General features: G+C 44.4%; 1 protein-coding gene, 1 long non-coding RNA gene and 3 other non-coding genes across 6 annotated transcripts; 1 reads left to right on the forward strand and 4 right to left on the reverse strand.

Annotated features, from left to right (window-relative positions):
- Positions 1-8,041: 8,041 nt before the first annotated feature.
- On the reverse strand, positions 8,042-9,484 carry LOC106606812 (uncharacterized). The gene is made up of 4 exons (XR_001329127.2): positions 9,425-9,484; positions 8,862-8,890; positions 8,640-8,671; positions 8,042-8,418 (listed from the first exon to the last, which is right to left on the reverse strand). It is a non-coding gene; the product is annotated as an uncharacterized lncRNA (long non-coding RNA).
- Positions 8,502-8,589, reverse strand: LOC123743632 (small nucleolar RNA SNORD88). The gene has a single exon (XR_006770488.1). It is a non-coding gene; the product is annotated as a small nucleolar RNA SNORD88 (small nucleolar RNA).
- Positions 8,745-8,832, reverse strand: LOC123743633 (small nucleolar RNA SNORD88). Its single transcript, XR_006770489.1, has one exon. It is a non-coding gene; the product is annotated as a small nucleolar RNA SNORD88 (small nucleolar RNA).
- Positions 8,974-9,062, reverse strand: LOC123743634 (small nucleolar RNA SNORD88). Its single transcript, XR_006770490.1, has one exon. It is a non-coding gene; the product is annotated as a small nucleolar RNA SNORD88 (small nucleolar RNA).
- Positions 9,485-10,901: 1,417 nt separating the features above from the next.
- On the forward strand, positions 10,902-22,486 carry LOC106595301 (protein kinase C and casein kinase substrate in neurons protein 3). Of its 2 annotated transcripts, XM_045720210.1 has the most exons (10): positions 10,903-11,258; positions 14,760-14,827; positions 19,239-19,395; positions 19,528-19,763; positions 19,968-20,123; positions 20,221-20,396; positions 20,649-20,769; positions 21,064-21,143; positions 21,382-21,461; positions 21,621-22,486. In XM_045720210.1, the coding sequence occupies exons 2-10, from the start codon at positions 14,768-14,770 to the stop codon at positions 21,728-21,730; spliced, it is 1,176 nt and encodes a 391-aa protein (XP_045576166.1). In that variant the 5' UTR covers positions 10,903-11,258; positions 14,760-14,767; the 3' UTR covers positions 21,731-22,486. The 2 variants fall into 2 exon arrangements, with proteins under 2 accessions (XP_045576167.1, XP_045576166.1); XM_045720211.1 differs by lacking the exon at positions 21,382-21,461 and having other exon boundaries at positions 10,902-11,258.
- Positions 22,487-23,101: the final 615 nt, after the last annotated feature.

A 23,101-nucleotide genomic window follows, 5' to 3' on the forward strand; every position in this document is an offset into this window, starting at 1 on the left:
CAGGCTCAAAATTCATGAATGTGTTATTCAGATAGTATGGCACTGGGGCAGCTCTTACTCTTGTTAAAGCGTCCATTAATGGCTCAAACAAACAAAGAAATATGACTTTAATCTCTCTTTTCTTTCCCAAGGCTCTCCAGCTCTCCTTTTCCCATTTCTGCTCTGTCACCACGAGGAAGAAGGGATGATGGGAGTCGGAGCTGAGAAGACAAACAGAAAGAGAAAGGATGGGGGATGGAATCAGTGAGGGAACAGGAGAGAGAGAGAGAGGCCACAACTGCTGCTATCCATGATGGATTCACACAACAAAAGCAGAGGACCTGATTTCACCCAGAGGGAGGACCAATCAGGAAAAGAGAGGGGAAATGAGGGATGGAAAAAGGGCTGACCAATGCCTGGTACTCAGGGCCTGGTAGCTGACTCACACAGATACACTCGCATGCACACAAATACAGTAACACACACAAGCACTGACTCTAATGTCCACACACACACACACACACACACACACACACACACACACACACACACACACACACACACACACACACACACACACACACACACACACACACACACACACACACACACACACACACACACTATGAGGATGGAATGACTGAATGTAGATTGAGGCAACAAATAACAATAGGAGTAAAATAGTGACAAAACTTAGGCCAAAATATTGAGAGAAACAATCAAATGTTGTTTAGCTTTTTCATCTGAGCAGTTCTTAGTGTTGTTGGGGAAAGAGAGAACGAGAATTGTCCTCATTATTAACACTAGTTAGTTCTTTCTCCTCCTGTCTTCTCTGGGTAGCTGTAGCTCCTCCTCTCTACCCTGGGGTTAGGTAGCTCCTCCTCTCTACCCTAGGGTTAGGTAGCTCCTCCTCTCTACCCTGGGGTTAGGTAGTTCCTCCTCTCTACCCTGGGGTTAGGTAGCTCCTCCTCTCTACCCTAGGGTTAGGTAGCTCCTCCTCTCTACCCTGGGGTTAGGTAGTTCCTCCTCTCTACCCTGGGGTTAGGTAGCTCCTCCTCTCTACCCTAGGGTTAGGTAGCTCCTCCTCTCTACCCTAGGGTTAGGTAGCTCCTCCTCTCTACCCTGGGGTTAGGTAGCTCCTCCTCTCTACCCTGGGGTTAGGTAGTTCCTCCTCTCTACCCTAGGGTTAGGTAGCTCCTCCTCTCTACCCTGGGGTTAGGTAGCTCCTCCTCTCTACCCTAGGGTTAGGTAGCTCCTCCTCTCTACCCTAGGGTTAGGTAGTTCCTCCTCTCTACCCTGGGGTTAGGTAGCTCCTCCTCTCTACCCTGGGGTTAGGTAGCTCCTCCTCTCTACCCTAGGGTTAGGTAGCTCCTCCTCTCTACCCTGGGGTTAGGTAGCTCCTCCTCTCTACCCTGGGGTTAGGTAGCTCCTCCTCTCTACCCTGGGGTTAGGTAGTTCCTCCTCTCTACCCTGGGGTTAGGTAGCTCCTCCTCTCTACCCTGGGGTTAGGTAGCTCCTCCTCTCTACCCTAGGGTTAGGTAGCTCCTCCTCTCTACCCTGGGGTTAGGTAGTTCCTCCTCTCTACCCTAGGGTTAGGTAGTTCCTCCTCTCTACCCTGGGGTTAGGTAGTTCCTCCTCTCTACCCTGGGGTTAGGTAGTTCCTCCTCTCTACCCTGGGGTTAGGTAGTTCCTCCTCTCTACCCTAGGGTTAGGTAGTTCCTCCTCTCTACCCTGGGGTTAGGTAGTTCCTCCTCTCTACCCTGGGGTTAGGTAGTTCCTCCTCTCTACCCTGGGGTTAGGTAGTTCCTCCTCTCTACCCTGGGGTTAGGTAGTTCCTCCTCTCTACCCTGGGGTTAGGTAGTTCCTCCTCTCTACCCTGGGGTTAGGTAGCTCCACCTCTCTACCCTAGGGTTAGGTAGTTCCTCCTCTCTACCCTGGGGTTAGGTAGTTCCTCCTCTCTACCCTGGGGTTAGGTAGTTCCTCCTCTCTACCCTAGGGTTAGGTAGTTCCTCCTCTCTACCCTGGGGTTAGGTAGTTCCTCCTCTCTACCCTGGGGTTAGGTAGTTCCTCCTCTCTACCCTGGGGTTAGGTAGCTCCTCCTCTCTACCCTAGGGTTAGGTAGCTCCACCTCTCTACCCTGGGGTTAGGTAGTTCCTCCTCTCTACCCTAGGGTTAGGTAGCTCCACCTCTCTACCCTGGGGTTAGGTAGTTCCTCCTCTCTACCCTGGGGTTAGGTAGTTCCTCCTCTCTACCCTGGGGTTAGGTAGTTCCTCCTCTCTACCCTGGGGTTAGGTAGTTCCTCCTCTCTACCCTAGGGTTAGGTAGTTCCTCCTCTCTACCCTGGGGTTAGGTAGTTCCTCCTCTCTACCCTAGGGTTAGGTAGTTCCTCCTCTCTACCCTAGGGTTAGGTAGTTCCTCCTCTCTACCCTGGGGTTAGGTAGTTCCTCCTCTCTACCCTAGGGTTAGGTAGTTCCTCCTCTCTACCCTGGGGTTAGGTAGTTCCTCCTCTCTACCCTAGGGTTAGGTAGCTCCACCTCTCTACCCTGGGGTTAGGTAGTTCCTCCTCTCTACCCTGGGGTTAGGTAGCTCCTCCTCTCTACCCTGGGGTTAGGTAGCTCCTCCTCTCTACCCTGGGGTTAGGTAGCTCCTCCTCTCTACCCTAGGGTTAGGTAGCTCCTCCTCTCTACCCTGGGGTTAGGTAGCTCCTCCTCTCTACCCTGGGGTTAGGTAGCTCCTCCTCTCTACCCTGGGGTTAGGTAGCTCCTCCTCTCTACCCTGGGGTTAGGTAGCTCCTCCTCTCTACCCTAGGGTTAGGTAGCTCCTCCTCTCTACCCTGGGGTTAGGTAGTTCCTCCTCTCTACCCTGGGGTTAGGTAGTTCCTCCTCTCTACCCTGGGGTTAGGTAGTTCCTCCTCTCTACCCTGGGGTTAGGTAGTTCCTCCTCTCTACCCTGGGGTTTGGTAGCTCCTCCTCTCTACCCTAGGGTTAGGTAGCTCCTCCTCTCTACCCTGGGGTTAGGTAGCTCCTCCTCTCTACCCTAGGGTTAGGTAGCTCCTCCTCTCTACCCTAGGGTTAGGTAGCTCCTCCTCTCTACCCTGGGGTTAGGTAGCTCCTCCTCTCTACCCTAGGGTTAGGTAGCTCCACCTCTCTACCCTGGGGTTAGGTAGTTCCTCCTCTCTACCCTAGGGTTAGGTAGCTCCTCCTCTCTACCCTGGGGTTAGGTAGCTCCTCCTCTCTACCCTAGGGTTAGGTAGCTCCACCTCTCTACCCTGGGGTTAGGTAGCTCCTCCTCTCTACCCTAGGGTTAGGTAGCTCCTCCTCTCTACCCTAGGGTTAGGTAGCTCCTCCTCTCTACCCTAGGGTTAGGTAGCTCCTCCTCTCTACCCTAGGGTTAGGTAGCTGTAGCTCCTCCTTTCTACCCTAGGGTTAGGTAGCTCCTCCTCTCTACCCTAGGGTTAGTTAGCTCCTCCTCTCTACCCTAGGGTTAGGTAGCTGTCTAGCTCCTCCTCTCTACCCTAGGGTTAGTTAGCTGTCTAGCTTCTCCTCTCTACCCTAGGGTTATTTAGCTGTCTAGCTCCTCCTCTCTACCCTAGGGTTATTTAGCTGTCTAGCTCCTCCTCTCTACCCTAGGGTTAGTTAGCTGTCTAGCTCCTCCTCTCTACCCTAGGGTTAGGTAGCTGTCTAGCTCCTCCTCTCTACCCTAGGGTTAGGTAGCTGTCTAGCTCCTCCTCTCTACCCTAGGGTTAGTTAGCTGTCTAGCTCCTCCTCTCTACCCTAGGGTTAGGTAGCTGTCTAGCTCCTCCTCTCTACCCTAGGGTTAGTTAGCTGTCTAGCTCCTCCTCTCTACCCTAGGGTTAGGTAGCTGTCTAGCTCCTCCTCTCTACCCTAGGGTTAGTTAGCTGTCTAGCTCCTCCTCTCTACCCTAGGGTTAGGTAGCTGTCTAGCTCCTCCTCTCTACCCTAGGGTAAGGATTAGGTACAGTAGCTGTCTAGCTTGACTGTTGTTGGCTCCATAGCTGGCTGTTCAGATGTGTTCAGTTTCAGGAGAGACTCCCCTTACAGTTAGTGAAGTGCAGTCAATGAAAACCTGTGTGAGTGAATAGAAATGTTAAGAGCTCTTTGTCTGAGTGAATGTCATTGCTGGAGCAAGTTATTGGGATGAATATTCATGTCCATATTCTGTAGTTCAGAATATGGGCATGAATGAGACAAGGTGGCAGCTTACATGCATGTCTTGGGTAATGTCGTAGGTGGAGCACCTCTTGTAGGGGTCAGTGTGTCATCGGCGGAGCCCCTACCTGTTGGACTGAATGATATGACTGGTCCCCTGTTGGAAAGAGCTTGATGGGTAAATCCTCACGTGGCTGTAGTGGCTGTGTCTGGAGGAAACATGTCTGTATGACTGTGTGTGATTGGTTGTCTGTTTTTACCTCACCAATGGGAGGGCTCCATGCTCACTGAAGGCCCTTCGATAAGGACCTGTAAACACATTATATTTCTCTATAGCTTCTTTATCATCTTAAGTCTTATAACGGCATATTATATACAGACTGGTCACTGTATTACAAATCTGTAGCAAAAACAAGTGCCCAGACCAACAGCATAGAAATAAACACACAGACATGTACACCCTCTCACTCAATAACACAGATCACTATACTGGCACATACAGAAATGCACACTTACAAATGCTCATGTACGTAATGTACACACATATTCACATTCTCTCTCTCCCACACACACACACACACACACACACACACACACACACACACACACACACACACACACACACACACACACACACACACACACACACACACACACACACACACACACACACACACACACACACACACACACACACACACACACACTCTCTCTCTCTCTCTGTTTGTGTTAGAATTAATGGGACACCTTAAATATATTTGTTTGGATCCAAGATGTATCTTATACTTAAAGAGACTGTGCTTTCAGAGATGGAGGGAATACGTGACAAACAAAATCTCATTGAAGATATACTCCATTTATACGAAAAACTTTCGAAGCAACTGCTATTCAACCGTTATAAAGTTCTCTGTGCAAAGGAGAGAGACTGAAAAGGAGAGGGGAGGGAAAGAGAAACAAACTGCCAAATCTTCCTCTTTCCCACCCAATCCCCCCACTCCTTCCAAAACCTCTTTCTACAGAAGCATGAGAACATGAACTGAGGCCCAAATGAGTGGGAGGAGAGATATGTTCTGTTTTAATACTACAATTGTTCTTACAACAATTTTTTAACTTAAAATGGGTCTGGAATACTGCTATTGATATGAAGAGAATTATTGTTACTATTATCATTACTATCATCGTCCTTACTGTTATAAGGTGCAGTTCCCCGTTCTGCCTTTCATGGCTGAGGTGGCGCTCCTTTGCATTTTAGGCAATGTATTTTCATAATTTTGCCAGTAGTGTTAGTCGATATAATCCTATAAAATTGTTATCATGAGATTCATGACTGTAGGTCAAACTATGACACCATGGTGTCTAACAATTTAAAATGTATATAAATATAATAAAACTATATTGTTACTTCCAAAAATACTGAAAGAATATCTATTTAGTTTGATGTACAAAATGCTTTACATATCAAGGCTTTTGTCTAGTCAGAAAACCACCACATTTACTTTGCCCTCTTGTTTCGGTATAATATTTTGAAATGATGAAGGTTTGACTGATGTATGCTTCAGATTGACATTGAGGCCTAGATTCAATCCGGAGGGTGGAAGACCGTTATAGCACGATTGGCATTTAAAGACAATGTTCCCACATTCGCAGAGACTGCATTCACAGTAAACACTGCATTTGTCGGCTCAATTGGAAATGACTTCTCAATGTCAATTGCGCTATATACCGATATTCCGCGTTCTGGGTTGAATCCAGCCCTAAATATATTTTTATGCAAGAATTCCTCTGCCATCCAAGCTTCCTCTCACTTTGAGGCAGCGTCTGTGTGTAAAGCTGTGAGTATACGGATCACTTTAAACCTCACTGTGTGGAAGCCAAAGTTAGATTCACTACATTGTCATTATTCACATTATTTTATGCAGATCAAGATGTAGCTATTGTGCCCTGGAAATGGCCACGAGACAAATGGTATTGTGAAAAAGATGCATATAATTATTCACATCAAATTTGTTTCTATTTTGTACATTTCAAGTCATTATGGATCATTAAAGTAGTATTTTATTTATTGATATTTCATTGTTTATCTACTCATTTAAACATTCATTTGTGTCAGGGCTATTCAACTGGGGATCCGCAAAATCCCCAAAACAAAACGTGATTTTTACATCGCTATCAATAACAGAATAAACATTTTGAATTACATACCTACAGTGGAGGAGAATATCTTCTTTATAATTGTCAACTTTATTAATCAACTCCTAATATAGAGCAAATTACACTCATTGAAGCCAATAATGACACAGGCTTTGAAACAGCACACGTGTATAAGTTTCCAGTGTGGCGAGTGCTGCTGGAAAGCTTTCTTGACTTGGACATACATTTTTGGCAACACATGGCAAACCTTTGTTTAACCAGCTAAACAGTTTAGTGAAAGTGTTTAAATTACCTTTCTAGCTAATAGGCGGTGTTAGAGTTTACACTTCCTCTTCAAATTATGTGGGGAGTTCAAAATAATGACAAATTATCTACCAAATCTATTTTTAAATGTTGATTACTTCACCTTTCCATTGTCAATCACCCGATAAGAGGTAAAAAATGTCTTACGTATGATGGGGTCCCTGGTTCGCCCGTGTTCCTGAGCAAGGAAAGGTTCAATTTGTCATTTTCACAGGAATTATACTAGTATTGACCTATTTTCACCTTGCCTTTACAGTTGGATTGTGTGCTTTCAGTTTAATCTGTGATCAGTTGGACATTTTTCTCCAACACTAAAATCAAATAAGGGCTTTTCCATTATCTATTTACTACTAAACACCACATTTGAGTCCTAAAACACACATCCCCCAGCAATGGGTGGGTATTGGCAGGTTACATGAGTGCTTTCCATCTCACTCCAATCTGGAGGAATGGGAGGCCTTCAGATCCTTGTCCTTATGCCCACATACACACCGTTTACACAGGCAGAACAATAGTTTTTTTGACAGATCTAAGAAAGAATTTATTATTTTTTTAATAAAAAAATCTGAGATTTGTCAAATGACGAATTAGTGGAAAGAATCAGAATTGGGCTGCCCGTGTAGACAGCCTTACATGAGCAGAATTCAGGATGGGGAATGATGCTGGTGAGCAAGGTTTTCCTAATGCTGGTGATATAGCAATAAGGACGATGAAAATAATGCTCATCCCAATTGTTTTAGATGTAAAAAAAACTAAAGTTCTAAAGAATCTGTCTTCCAAATAATGTTTCAAATGAAGGTACAATGTTAATTAACTGAAGAGCTTTCTATATCGCTCACTCCATTCCCTATGGAAGACCTCTGTTGTGCATGTCCTCCAGGCATCAACTCCCTGCAGAAAGCCCCCTACACAGCTGCTGCACTGTGAGAGACTATGTACTGTTCAGCTGGTTTACAGTCACTGCATTATGCAATGGGTTCATTATCACATTCCTCTTAGAATATCAAGGTATGAATGCCTGTTCCTGCTGCTATGACAACCTTACCAATTACTTGTGTTGGGTAAATGTGGCAGTGACAAACTTGTTTTGCAGTGTTTTTCACCACCATCTCATAGCGGGATTCAAGAGGTGTATAATTACGCTATCAGGATATGGCTGTATAGAAAGCATCATCTTGTTTAAGAGAAGATTTTAAACTGATGAGAAGTATGAGCAGATGAACAGTAACTTACAGAATGTGATATACATATGCACATTCATATTATCAATATATGAATGTCAAATGTTTTAAGAGATGAGTAAATTAGAATTACAATAAAGATGCAGAAATAAAATTGAGTGGTCATTTATTCCATGTACAAATAAACAGACCATTTTCTTCACAAACACCTCCTGGGGGGAGCTCACCAGTAAAGTTAAAAAAGACAAGACCCCGAGTGTCTGATCAAAATATTTTAATGTTTCAGCCTTACATAACAATGAGGAACATATAAAAAATCTCACTTAGGTCAGCACATTTCCATTGATGAGTCAGCCCTTGTATTAACAATTCTTCCCACATCTACAGAATTATTAGCAAGAGGGATATTTTTTCACAATCTTGGTCATGTTGGGGAAATAATCCTTACTGCTTTGATAAATTGGTGAGCTGGTTGATTGAAACAAAAAAAGGACTGAAGTGACACCAGCTGGATAATGCTGGAAATACAGGTAAAACAGTGCCTCGTGCAAAACACAGGCTCCTAAATGATCCATTAAAGATCTCACCCCATGTTAACAGACTGCAGTCATCACATCTTCTGTGGAGGTCCAAGATCTGCATGAAAAAAGTGATAGAAAACTGTCTGAAAATAATTACATCACAACCTACATAAGGATCCTATGGGATTAATTATTATCAGTCTCCTCAGACTCAAGCCTGTCAGAGCCAGAGAGCACTTTATCGTCACAGATATTCAGAGCCCAGTGCAAAACATCACAGGAGAAAGACATTTAAACAAGGTGTCGATGTGCTAGTCATTACTACTTAAAGCTCACCTTGTAGTTTGGTATCGACTTAGCCTTATCACCTTTGGGGAAAATAAGTTCCATTAGGACAATAATCAATGAACATTAAAACAAATCTACAAGACTCAGACTAACATTATCCTCAGACTCGGGCCTGTCAGAGCCAGAGAGCACTTTATCGCCACAGAAACTCAGAGCCCAGTGCAAAACATCATAGGAAACAAAGTACATATGAAAGAAAACCTGACTCACCATGTGGATTGTTCTGTCGGCCTCGTAACCTTTGGACAATAGAAAAAGATTACCATAAGGACAATATCTGCAACGGACAGTCAAGCAGACAAGACTAACTACAGTAGACGCGAGCATCCTCAGACTCGGGCCTGTCAGAGCCAGAGAGCACTTTTATCGCCACAGAATTTCAGAGCCCAGTGCAAAACATCAAAGGAGACGTGCCAGACACCGCAATGGCCCAGGTAACTTGCTAGCTAAGCAGTGTCCATAGAAAGGTTTACCCTCTTGTGTATAGGCTAAGATATATTTGCCAAACACTTGATTTGCCTCAAGTCGAAATTATAAATTGAAAGTTTCATAAACGTTTAAGTAGCTATAGCTAACTACTTAACCAACATGAGCTTCCTGCAGACGTTCTACAATTAGCCTACTTTGCTAGCAAGCTGCTAACGTTAGCTAGCCACATCGAGGGAATTAATTTACTGTCTAACTAAATAAAACATGACTGCTGAGGAAAGGAACTATCTAGCTATATCTAGCTTTAATTCAAATAAGCCGAAAATGTCCAGCGTCATACTCACCAAGCCACGTGTTGACCCTCCAGTCTAACCTTATGAAAAGGCTGACCCACCAAAATGGCCGCTTTTATATGTCATTTCTGGGAGGACCAAAGAATAGGACCCCATTTGTTTTGCTGCCTATCGTAGGCGCCGTAGGTAAAAACAATCACCTTGTTTAGAATTAACAACTTGTAGTCGAACTATGAAATAAAATGTATTTAAAGTGTATTATATGAATATTTAATTTGGTAACTACTTGCAACATTTTGTCTTGGATAAGATAACCATTGGATAGGCCATACATGCCAAAGCATACATGATTAATTGGTAAAAAGAACATGTGATCAGGATACTCTATTGCCAGAGTTACCATTATACACTTCAGTATAATACACAGTATAATACACTTCAGTATAATACACAGTATAATACACTTCAGTATAATACACAGTATAATACACTTCAGTATAATACACAGAATAATACACTTAAGTATAATACACAGTATAATACACTTCAGTATAATACACAGTATAATACACTTCAGTATAGTACACAGTATAATACACTTCAGTATAATGGTAACTTTGTGTGAGTGGTTCTAGTTTTGGAACCATAATGTGTGGATTGATAATACTGTATTTCCCCTCAATGACAGCCCAATGTTTTAGGTTCAGAATCATTTGGGATGAGCAACAAGTGTTAAACATAGTAATCAAAACTGTTTAAATTCAAATTTAGTCAAAGTACTGTACCATGACATGAGCTTGAATGCCACGCCTGCATTGCAGAGTCACTGTGTCAGCAGCTCAACTGTCTAATTTCTGAAACGACAAGTCCTGGCAAGGCAGAGCAGAGAAGTGTAGCATAGCATTAGGCATGAGATCATAAGGTATGTGAGTGACTGCTGTTGGTAATATGGCCCCCTATTCATCTCCAGAGATCCACAGCTTTAAAGTAAAACACACATTCTCTCTCTCTCAGTTTTATCACTTTTATTTGTTTTTTTCTCTCTCTCTCTCTCTCTCTCTTTCTCTTTCTCTCTTTCTCTTTCGCTCTCTCTCTCTCTCTCTCTCTCTCTCTCTCTCTCTCTCTCTCTCTCTCTCTCTCTCTCTCACACACACACTCAGACACACACACACACTCACACACTGGATGTCCTCACCAGCTGTGGCAGACCCCCAAACACCCTTGGGGAATGTATAGAGGAGAGGCAAGGGGGACGTGTAGGGGGTGGAATTTTTGTTCTTCTTATCTTTGACTATATAATATGTGTTTCTGTGGCTTGTGTAGTGGTATTTAACAACATACAGTTATATGACAAAACCTTAGGCTCTATATAGCACACATATACAGTGCTCTGTAACAGTCCTAGTCAAAGGTTGCTACCCCAGACCACATACACACCAAAAACACTGCACACTTTATTAACACTCCATGGAGAGAGGTAGAGCAAGGGTAGGAGTGAGAGAGAGAGAGGGAGAAAGAGAAAGAGGGAAAGAGAGCAGAAGTGGGAGGGGTGCTGTCCAGTGGTGTGGTACAGAGAGACAGAGAATTAGTTTTCTGCAGCTGTTTTGAAGAGAGAGAGGGAACGGAGAAAGCGGGTGAGGGAGGAGAGAGGGGAAAAAGACAGCCAACTCATCCGACACTGACAGTGTGCCAAAGAAAGGGAAGAAGAGGGAGCAAAAGCACGGTAAAAGGAGTGGAAGAGAGAGGAGAGAACTACGGGAAAAACTGAGCAGGCTAAGGGGAGAGACAGAAGGGGAGGGAGAGAGGAGGGTGGAGAGAAACTTAACCCAGAAAAGAAGAGCAAGTTAAAACAGTGAGGCCACCAGCAGCAGTGAACGAGTGAGAGGTAAGACACTTTTCCATGTATTTCACTCTAACCTCAGATTTCTCTGGCTGAATTCAAACTTCATTAAGACCTGATACACGGATAGTTTGCTGTACAAGTCTATTTTTGTAGTATGAATTCATATGTTGCTATATATTTCCTCTAGGCGTGGGTGTATGTACTGAGTTATGTGTGACAGCCAAAACGGGGGACAGGGGGAGGAGAGAGAGTGTATGCCAGAGGGGGTGATGGGTACTGTGGTGGGGGAAGAGAGGGTAGACAGGGGGTGAGAGAGTTGGCAGTGGGAGTATGTGCCAGGCTTCAGCATTTCAATAAGTTTCAGAAGATTTACCCTTTCTGCTTTCTCTTGGGGTAGGCTATTGCAAAAGTGTTGGACTCCTCCAGAGATTTCTAATAGTTTGACTTGGACAGCACACAGGCATTTCAGATTTTTTGCATGGTCTGTGATCAATTCAAATCTATGCCAGTAGATAGTAAGTGAGATATTATTTAAATAATACCTTGATTTGGTATGCTCTTATCACTATCTGTACTGATCGGTGTCCTTCACTAGAAAAACTAATAATTGGTTTAGCAGTCACAGAGGATATATGGATTTAGCCGTCCATCTCAAAGGAATGAAGGGATACCTCTCATTCTTAGAGATTATCAACAGAGAAACAACCATTGATAGTTCTTCATCGTGTTCTTCCTCGTGGTCTTCCTCGTGCTAAAATAAAGGTTGAATAAAATAAAGGTTACATTTTAAAATATTCCCAGCATGCTTTAGCCCTGCCCAGAGGGAGAGGATCCAGTGAGGGAACAGGAAAAGGGGTCAAAGATTAAGAAGGAAATTATTCATTATATATCTGGCCTCCTGTATAGTGAGAGGGAACAAAATACTTTGTGAGTTGTGTCATCTTCCTGCAGACAGACAGACAGACAGACAGACAGACAGACAGACAGACAGACAGACAGACAGACAGACAGACAGACAGACAGACAGACAGACAGACAGACAGACAGACAGACAGACAGAGCGAGCGAGAGAGACAGAAAGGATCCACACTTTCATCACAGACCCTCAGTGGAGATGGAGAATCATGTGATAACCCATGAATAGAGGCAGATCCAGAAGAATCACTGGATCTGATAGTGGGTCTGACTGAGGGTGGGAGAGATAGAGATATCTGGAAAACAGGCAGAGAAAGATTAGTCTTGTGACAGAGTGGGATTCGTTACATTCCCTGTAAAATGCCTTGAGAGAGGTTTTATTGTAAGCTGTTTGGGATCATGTGGGTTTGTCTCTCTAGTTTATATTTGTGTCACTGAGCATGTGAGTCTGTCTGCAGGGCCGCCTCTAGCCTTTTGGGGATTTGTTTTGCAGTTTTAAAGCAAATTTCCTGCAATTCTACACATTTTGTAAAGACGTATGCCATGTTAATATGATATCTTAATGGGAATGACTAACAAAATCAATGGGGCCCCCCTGGAGTTCAGGGCCCCTGGACACGTGCCCTACGTGTTTAGATAGCTGGCTAGACTAACTACCTATTAAACAAATTGTTAGCTGACATGGCTAATGGAGTGACTGTCAGTGACTGACATAACAAGAGAACAGTGGAGGCTGGTGGGAGGAGCTGTAGGAGGACGGGCTCATTGTAGGAGGACGTCCTCCTATAGCTCCTCCCACAAGCCTCCTCTGCAGCAGAAAAACTGCTGATGTACAACCACATTTAGAAATTGTACCTGGTGTATTCTTACTCTCTATAGTAGGTTTAGACAATTCAATTTTTTGGGGTCGTGCCCGCTAGCGGCCGAGGGCCCTAAGAAACCTCTTATGTCGCTGGAACCGGCACTGTCTGTCTGAGTGCGTGTCTGTAGATTTAGGAGCATGTGAGTTTGTGTGTGTGTCCATGTTTTAATGTTTTCTCTAGGGCGAGAGGGGAAGACAAGCCCATCAGCAGAGACACAGAGAGGGAGAGAGTAGGGAGACAGGGACAGTGGGGTGACCTTTACCCCCTGTTTATTTTGGGATGGCTCAAGTTTCAAAGCTGGGAATTGTGGGAGAGGGCATTCCATCCTTGCTGGTAGACCCAGGCCTCTGAGTATCTGTTTTACTGTATTATACTGATACTGTACCACGCCAGAATAACTCCCTCTCACCTACTGCTAGTTATCAGTCTACCCTGTACACTGTAGAAATTATACTTTGCTTATGCAACACATTTGTCCAATTCTACACTGTAACGGAAAACTGTAATTTATGCGGTAATTTGGGGTATTATCAACAACAACAAATTTGTGGGCAGAGAAATAATTGCTGTATTTCTAATGGTATTGTAATTCCAAACCACAGAATACAGTACCATACCGTATCTTTGGAGCACCAAAAACCTTTTGACCACTAGTGGGTGCACGGTATTGTTGTTTCGGGCTCATTACCATATTGTGAGGCGTGCCTTGTAAGATGCTATATTTGTTGCACCCGTGAGTGAGAATGCTGGACCAATTTAACTCCTATGTGGTTACAATGCCTCATCAATTTAAAATGTATAGGGGACAGATTGGAATGGCAGCAAGTTGTAGCCCTTTCCTGCAGTCAATGACCAAAGTGCTCTCTCTGGCTTTATGGGTGGAATGTTATCAATATGTTTCATAATATGCTAATTTATCAAGATCATTTTATTTTTAAGCAATGAAAATACAGTGTTTCTATGTCAAACAGTTTTGTTATATTTCAGTCTTCTGTGATTTACGTTTTAAACATTTCAACTCTATATCTGACATGGCACAGGTTTCTTCTTGTTTTTAAGCCCATAACCATGTGAGTGAGGTTATACTTTTGTTTCAAAGTAGATTTGTTTAAGACTACCATGTGTGACCCTGATTTAGCCCACTGCAGTAAAAGGTTAAACCTTAAATTTGTTGAGCATTTTGCCATGTCCTTGGTCTGTTTTGCTCTGTGGTTTCAGCCAGTTTGGAAGCCTTTGTTAAGGCCTCCGGAAGTGCACGTGATATAAAACACCAGAAATATGTGTAAACACTTTGCATACTGCAGCAGCCAACCTGCTTGCACCAATCCCTTGTAATTACAGAACAATACTGTGAAATATAAACCCCACCCCTCAGTGAATTTCATTCATTCACAGTTGAAGTGTACTGGCTTTGATACCGTATTTATATTACAGTAGGTATACTACAGTATACTACAATATACTACAATATGAAACACAGAATTTTACTTATGACTGAGCTGCCTGTAAGTTACTGTCAAATTCACAGCAAGGCCTTTACAGTGTATCTTCTTATCTGTCCAGTTTTATTTATACATGTAACAATCTCTTGAATAAACTTTACTGTGTAGGAAAATAATTATCTCCGACTTTCTAAACCAAACTGGTCTTCATGGATTTCCATCATTGTATTCAACTGACCACCTGGGTGGTGTAAATGTATGTTGAGAGGTGCACAGAATGTTGAAGGACATAAATGATTTCACTATATATTTTCCTGTTTCAGTGGACAGGATGTCGACTCTCCCTCCTGAGGTTGCCTCTGAAGATGCCACCAAACAGAGCTTCTGGATGGTGAGTGTGTGTGTGTGTGTGTGTGCACAGAGAGATGGAGTGAGAGAGATGGAGAAAGAAGTGGAGAGGGGGAAGAAACAGACCGGAAAACACAGCAGCACTTAGCCTCAGGATGTCTTGATAACCTTGTACAAGAGATTCCCGTGACAGACAAAACAGTATTGCTGCTCATAGGTCAGTGTGTACAAGGCCTCTCTATCACACTAGGCTGGCTATATGTTGTTTAGCTTCAGATAAATGAAGTTCTGCTTCCCTTTTAGCTGGGACATCATCCCATCATTCACCCACCTCTTTACAGACGTATCCTAATCCTTACAACGTTATTACCTGTTAATAAACAACTCTGAAATGGATTATGACAACTTAATAATACATCATATATGCCATTTAGCAGACGATTTTATCCAAACCAACTTACAGTCATGCGTCCATGCATTTTACATATGGGTTGTTGGATGCTTAAGATTTGTATTTAGTTGCAGTGTACAGTGAAGTACTTAAGCTCCGAGCTCCAACAGTGCAGGTGTGAATGAAAAAATAAAAAATAATAATACTGATAAATACTGATGAATATAAATGTCTATTGGGGTCCATAGAGGGAGCAGATAACTAATATGTTTCTCAAATGAAACATATATTTGTTTTTAACCATCCTCCATAATGCTCATATCATGATAGGCTGATAAATGTGCTATGGCTATAGGATAGGTTGGTTTGGCTTCTATGCTCCACCAATTGGCTAGTTGCAGCTCCATCCGACTGATCAGTGTCTGCTTCTTCTCTTCCTGTTTGCTGGCCTCCTGGTCATTGCCCCACTTTCATCTCCCCTCTCTCTCTGTAATTTGGGCTCCCTCCTGTTGTGTTGGATGTGTTTCCAGCCCAGTTCCTCTTAGTGCTGTTCTCTGGCCCTCCTCTTCTGGCTGCTGCCTGTCATTGTGAAGTGTTGGGTTGAATATGTGCTCTGGCTCTTATTATGGAGTATAATGGTTGTGTTGTCATAGTTGTTACTAGTTAAGTTCTGTAGAGTGTGTAGAATAGCCATCACTGGAGTGACAGTCCACTGTACTGTCTGATTGATTTGAGTTTATAGGTTAACTTTGTTGTTTCCCCAGCATTTCACATTGTTCTAATTCTGCCTGTTATGTACACAACTATGCAGCCATTTGATTGCTCTACTGTGTTGGTATGTACATGAAATGTGATTTGTTACAGAGAACCATGTCTGATCTCTGATGACTTGTTTTCTGTGATATACTGTAGTGGCTGTCTCGGCCTTTGTGATTGGTTGGCTGCGGCTAGTTCTAGAGCAGTGCTGTTGGCTTTGGGCAAGATTCCTCAGCTGTTTTCACTTAATTCTCAGAGTCAGTAGAAACCACAACATACACAAAGAGAGAGGGAGGGAACGGGAAGAGGATGACCTAAAGGAGAGACAATTACATAGATATTGTTTGGAAACGTGCCAAGGTGTGTGTATGTATGAGAGAAAGAGAGTGAAAGAGCGAGAGAGAGAGCGAGAGAGCGCGAGAGAGAGAGAGAAAGAAAATGAATAAAAGTGATCAAACTGAAGCAGAGGGGTGAAAATAGAGCCAGGAAAATAATGGAGCGTTTTCCAAACTCCACATCCACAAACACAACTCTGGTAATGTCATTACCCTCAGTGAATTATCCACTGTTACTCCATCACTCCCTTTTTATCTGTCCTTTTACTGGCCTGTCTATGGGCCTGTTTTCATCTGTCCTTTTACTGGCCTGTCTATGGGCCTGTTTTCATCTGTCCTTTTACTGGCCTGTCTATGGGCCTGTTTTTATCTGTCCTTTTACTGGCCTGTCTATGGGCCTGTTTTTTTTTCATCTGTCCTTTTACTGGCCTGTCTATGGGCCTGTTTTCATCTGTCCTTTTACTGGCCTGTCTATGGGCCTGTTGTCATCTGTCCTTTTACTGGCCTGTCTATGGGCCTGTTTTCATCTGTCCTTTTACTGGCCTGTCTATGGGCCTGTTTTTCATCTGTCCTTTTACTGGCCTGTCTATGGGCCTGTTTTTTCATCTGTCCTTTTACTGGCCTGTCTATGGGCCTGTTTCCATCTGTCCTTTTACTGGCCTGTCTATGGGCCTGTTTTCATCTGTCCTTTTACTGGCCTGTCTATGGGCCTGTTTTCATCTGTCCTTTTACTGGCCTGTCTATGGGCCTGTTTTCATCTGTCCTTTTACTGGCCTGTCTATGGGCCTGTTTTTAATCTGTCCTTTTACTGGCCTGTCTATGGGCCTGTTTTCATCTGTCCTTTTACTGGCCTGTCTATGGGCCTTTTTTCATCTGTCCTTTTACTGGCCTGTCTATGGGCCTTTTTCATCTGTCCTTTTACTGGCCTGTCTATGGGCCTGTATTTCATCTGTCCTTTTACTGGCCTGTCTATGGGCCTGTTTTTATCTGTCCTTTTACTGGCCTGTCTATGGGCCTGTTGTCATCTGTCCTTTTACTGGCCTGTCTATGGGCCTGTTTTTCATCTGTCCTTTTACTGGCCTGTCTATGGGCCTGTTGTCATCTGTCCTTTTACTGGCCTGTCTATGGGCCTGTTTTCATCTGTCCTTTTACTGGCCTGTCTATGGGCCTGTTTTCATCTGTCCTTTTACTGGCCTGTCTATGGGCCTGTTGTCATCTGTCCTTTTACTGGCCTGTCTATGGGCCTGTTTTTATCTGTCCTTTTACTGGCCTGTCTATGGGCCTGTTTTTTCATCTGTCCTTTTACTGGCCTGTCTATGGGCCTGTTTTTATCTGTCCTTTTACTGGCCTGTCTATGGGCCTGTTTTCATCTGTCCTTTTACTGGCCTGTCTATGGGCCTTTTTTCATCTGTCCTTTTACTGGCCTGTCTATGGGCCTGTTTTCATCTGTCCTTTTACTGGCCTGTCTATGGGCCTGCTTTCATCTGTCCTTTTACTGGCCTGTCTATGGGCCTGTTTTTATCTGTCCTTTTACTGGCCTGTCTATGGGCCTGTTTTCATCTGTCCTTTTACTGGCCTGTCTATGGGCCTGTTTTTATCTGTCCTTTTACTGGCCTGTCTATGGGCCTGTTTTCATCTGTCCTTTTACTGGCCTGTCTATGGGCCTGTTTGCATCTGTCCTTTTACTGGCCTGTCTATGGGCCTGTTGTCATCTGTCCTTTTACTGGCCTGTCTATGGGCCTGTTTTTATCTGTCCTTTTACTGGCCTGTCTATGGGCCTGTTTTCATCTGTCCTTTTACTGGCCTGTCTATGGGCCTGTTTTCATCTGTCCTTTTACTGGCCTGTCTATGGGCCTGTTTTGCATCTGTCCTTTCACTGGCCTGTATATGGGCCTGTTTTTCATCTGTCCTTTTACTGGCCTGTCTATGGGCCTGTTTTCATCTGTCCTTTTACTGGCCTGTCTATGGGCCTGTTTTCATCTGTCCTTTTACTGGCCTGTCTATGGGCCTGTTTTTCATCTGTCCTTTTACTGGCCTGTCTATGGGCCTGTTTTCATCTGTCCTTTTACTGGCCTGTCTATGGGCCTGTTTTCATCTGTCCTTTTACTGGCCTGTCTATGGGCCTTTTTTCATCTGTCCTTTTACTGGCCTGTCTATGGGCCTGTTTTCATCTGTCCTTTTACTGGCCTGTCTATGGGCCTGTTTTTCATCTGTCCTTTTACTGGCCTGTCTATGGGCCTGTTTTTCATCTGTCCTTTTACTGGCCTGTCTATGGGCCTTTTTGTCATCTGTCCTTTTACTGGCCTGTCTATGGGCCTGTTTGCATCTGTCCTTTTACTGGCCTGTCTATGGGCCTGTTTTTTCATCTGTCCTTTTACTGGCCTGTCTATGGGCCTGTTTTTCATCTGTCCTTTTACTGGCCTGTCTATGGGCCTGTTTTTTCATCTGTCCTTTTACTGGCCTGTCTATGGGCCAGTTTTTTATCTGTCCTTTTACTGGCCTGTCTATGGGCCTGTTTTCATCTGTCCTTTTACTGGCCTGTCTATGGGCCTGTTGTTCATCTGTCCTTTTACTGGCCTGTCTATGGGCCTGTTGTTCATCTGTCCTTTTACTGGCCTGTCTATGGGCCTGTTGGCATCTGTCCTTTTACTGGCCTGTCTATGGGCCTGTTTTCACCAGCCACACCCCATGGTGCCTTCATTAGGCTTTTACAGAAACCTCAAAACATTAAAATGACTTGTCTAAAGGAAAACAGATTGACGTTAGGATGAGAACAGGTTACAGGTCATGGTGTTGAGAGGGAACAGTAAAATTGTTATTTAACTGAAAAGAACTTGACTATCCGTGTTAATATCCATTGCTACATTACTACTGTACGTCCAATCTCAAACTTTTCCCTCCCCCTCCTCGTCCTTGTTCCCTCCCTCCCCCCCTTCCCCCCTCCCTCCCTCCCTCCCCCTCCCTCTCCCTAGCCTGGGAACTACCAGCGCACGGTGAAGCGCACGGAGGATGCCTTCCAGGCGTGTAATGACATCGTGCTGTGCTTCCAGGAGAGAGCCCGTGTGGAAAGGCAGTACGCTCAGCAGCTCAGCGAGTGGAGCAACAAGTGGAAGCCCCTGGTGGACTCCAGTGAGTACTGCAGCTGAAGAGATTTACTGTTTGCTCACTATGTTTCCTGTTGATACTGTATACCCATCCACTCTCTCTCTCTCTCTCTCTCTCTCTCTCTTCATCCCTCTCTCTGCTCTCCTCCCTCTACAGGCCCGCTATATGGATCCCTCCTGACGGCGTGGCAGTGTTTCCTCTCCTCCGCCGACCGTCTCGCCGCCCTGCACTCGTCCGTGTGTCGCTCCCTGGTTTCGGAGGACGGGGACCGGGTCAGGACCTGGCAGAAAGAGAGCTTCCATAAGAAGCTCTTTGGAGGCTTCAAGGAGTCCCAGGACTTTGGGACTGGCTTCGCACGTGCTCAGAAGCCCTGGGCCAAACGGCTGAAGAAGGTTAGAATACTGTAAATGAAAGAGAGGTCTCTCTAAGACACTATGAATCACCACTTTGAATGGACAATCCCTACTGAGAAATTCCCAGACTCAAAGATCATACCTTTATATAGGGTAGGGCGGAGGTAAATGACTAGTAGGGGTTTGTATGGGAGTCTTCATTCAGTCACTAATATGTCAGCGTTACCTTATGCCCCTCCTCAGCTGGACAAAGCCAGGAGTGCATTCCATAAAGTGCAGCGTAAGGAGCAGACTGCCAGGGACCGGGAGGTCCACGCCAAGGGCAACCCTGACGTGGCCATCGAGAAACAGAGGAAGATTCAGGAGGAAAGAGAGATGGCTCAGCAGGAGACGGAGAAAGTAAGTGATAGACAGTAAGAGAATGAAGGAGAGAAGTGAATGTGCGAGTCTGTGTTTGTAATAATGTGTAACTCTCCCTCCAATGCGACACCCACAGGTGCGAGCCCGCTATGAGAAGGTTCTGGAGGAGGTGACCCGCTATGCCCCTCGCTACATGGAGGAGATGGAGTGTATTTTTGACCAATCACAGGAGGAGGAGAGGAAGAGGATCAGCTTCCTCAAACAGGCCTTCCTGTCCGTCCACAGACACCTGGACGTCACCAACAACGAGAGGTAGGCTACACCTGCAGCCAGTCTGTTACTATTATGGTGTGTGTGGGTGTGTTTGTTGTAGTTGTGTAAATGTCTTTATCTCATCTCTCACTCTCCATTTCTGTCACGCCCCATTCTCTTAACCCCCCTCTCTATCATTCCCCCTCTCTCCCTCCCTCCCCCTCTCCTTCCCTCCCTCCCTCCCCTCTCTCCCTCCCTCCCCTCCTCCCCCTCTCCTCCCTCTCTCCCCCCCTCTCTCCTCCTCTCTCCCAGTGTGAAGGCTGTGTATAATGAGCTCCACAACACTCTGATGGCCATCAATGAGCAGGACGACCTGCGCTGGTGGAAGAACACCCACGGACCGGGCATGCCCACCGACTGGCCTCAGTTCCAGGTGCAACACACACACATGCACACACAGACACAGCGGGCTAATGGAAGTTAATGGGGCCTAATATAGTGTACTGTAATATGGATTGATGTAGACTTCGGCCCTGTGTTATTGTCAGAGTTAGTCTAATGTAGTGAACAGCGTTACAAGCTAATGCAGCAGACTGTATAACAGTAGCACATGGTCCAACATACTGAGAATAACAACAATGTGACCAGTATTACAGTCTCTGGAGGCTAATATACTGGACTGGTCTGCCTTGTTGTACAATGGGGTCTAATGAAACGTCTCTTTCAGGAGTGGACGCCAGAAAAGAAAAGCAAAAAAGGGAAGAAAGAGAAAGAGGTAGCGTCACAGCAAGGCACCATAGAGAGGAGGTAAACATGTCTCCACCTGTCTGTCTTTATTGATTCCTCCTACAGTACAACTCTATCTCAGTGATGTGAAGTAGTTAGAGGAATTTACGTTACAGTCTTAGTATGATACAGGAGACGTAGTACTCACTTCCCATCTCATTATGATGAATCATATAGTTCAGATACTGACTGATGGGTTAATTGCTTGTAGTTAGGGTTAGTGTATGGTTGATTTACACACTCTCTCTCTCTCTCTCAGTGTAATGATCGGAGGAGTTAAGGTCAGGGCTCTCTATGACTATGATGGACAGGAGACAGATGAGCTCTCCTTTAAAGCAGGTAGGCCTTCACGCTGTACTTGTCTGTGTGTGAGAGAGAGAGAGAGAGAGAGAGAGAGAGAGAGAGAGAGAGAGAGAGAGAGAGAGAGAGAGAGAGAGAGAGAGAGTCTATGGTACTCTGTTACTGAATGATATATAATGGCCATCCTCTCCCCTCCAGGTGAGGAGTTTCTGAAGACTGAGGATGAGGATGACCAGGGCTGGTGTAGAGGGATGAAGGATGGAGGGAGAGAGGGACTCTACCCAGCCAACTATGTAGAGACGGTGTAGTTACACCACTATGTTTGTAAAAAGAAATAGATAGAATGAAAATGAAAGTGACTCATTTTGATAAGAAACATTGTGTCTGAAATGATCCTCAGCTGATGTTTACTGTGTACTGTTCCTTAATGAATCCAGGCTGCATCACATCCGGCCGTGATTGGGAGTCCCACAGGGCGGCGCACAATTGGCCCAGCGTCGTCCAGGTTAGGGTTTGGCCAGGGTATGCCGTCAATGTATATAAGAATTTGTTCTTAACTGACTTGCCTAGTTAAATAAAGGTAAAACATTTTTTATGAATAAATAAATAATAATAAATGAAAAAAGTGCCCATGCTATCTGCAGGAAAGCTTTCATCCAAAGAGAATACACTATAGGGGATATGATAGCTCTGAATGAACTTTTGGCATACCTACACAGCATCAAATATCCTGGTTTTTTTCTCTTTTAAATATGTTGGAAAATGTTTAATATATTTACCTGAGACACCTATATGAAAGCTATATGATGTATGATGCCTTTTTTGTACAATATGAGAGATGCGATGCTGATTCTATAGGTACATACATGTACTGTACATGTCACCACTTGATGCTGAAGCCATACTGTATGTTTGCTGTTCTTATAGCGCTAAACTCACCTGTTCGCTTTAGTGAAACATGTATTTATGTAGAAATAAGTGCTTATCACAGTGCTTAGACAGGCTTTAATCAGTGATTATTATGAACGGAGTGAAACTTTGACAATAAACACAATTCATCAATACCTGTAGCCTTATCAGTAATAGTATGAGCAGCAAAGTCTCCTGTAGCCTGTGTGTGTTATACGAGTACAATGTGACAGGATTGGGATCTCCTCTCAGAGGGACTGTGATAGATCTCCTCTCAGAGGGACTGTAATAGATCTCCTCTCAGAGGGACTGTAATAGATCTCCTCTCAGAGGGACTGTAATAGATCTCCTCTCAGAGGGACTGTAATACATCTCCTCTCAGAGGGACTGTAATACATCTCCTCTCAGAGGGACTGTAATAGATCTCCTCTCAGAGGGACTGTAATAGATCTCCTCTCAGAGGGACTGTAATAGATCTCCTCTCAGAGGGACTGTAATAGATCTCCTCTCAGAGGGACTGTAATAGATCTCCTCTCAGAGGGACTGTAATAGATCTCCTCTCAGAGGGACTGTAATAGATCTCCTCTCAGAGGGACTGTAATACATCTCCTCTCAGAGGGACTGTAATAGATCTCCTCTCAGAGGGACTGTAATAGATCTCCTCTCAGAGGGACTGTAATAGATCTCCTCTCAGAGGGACTGTAATAGATCTCCTCTCAGAGGGACTGTAATAGATCTCCTCTCAGAGGGACTGTAATAGATCTCCTCTC

This window comes from Salmo salar, chromosome ssa06, assembly GCF_905237065.1.
Source record: "Salmo salar chromosome ssa06, Ssal_v3.1, whole genome shotgun sequence".
Classification (NCBI taxonomy): Eukaryota; Metazoa; Chordata; class Actinopteri; order Salmoniformes; family Salmonidae; genus Salmo; species Salmo salar.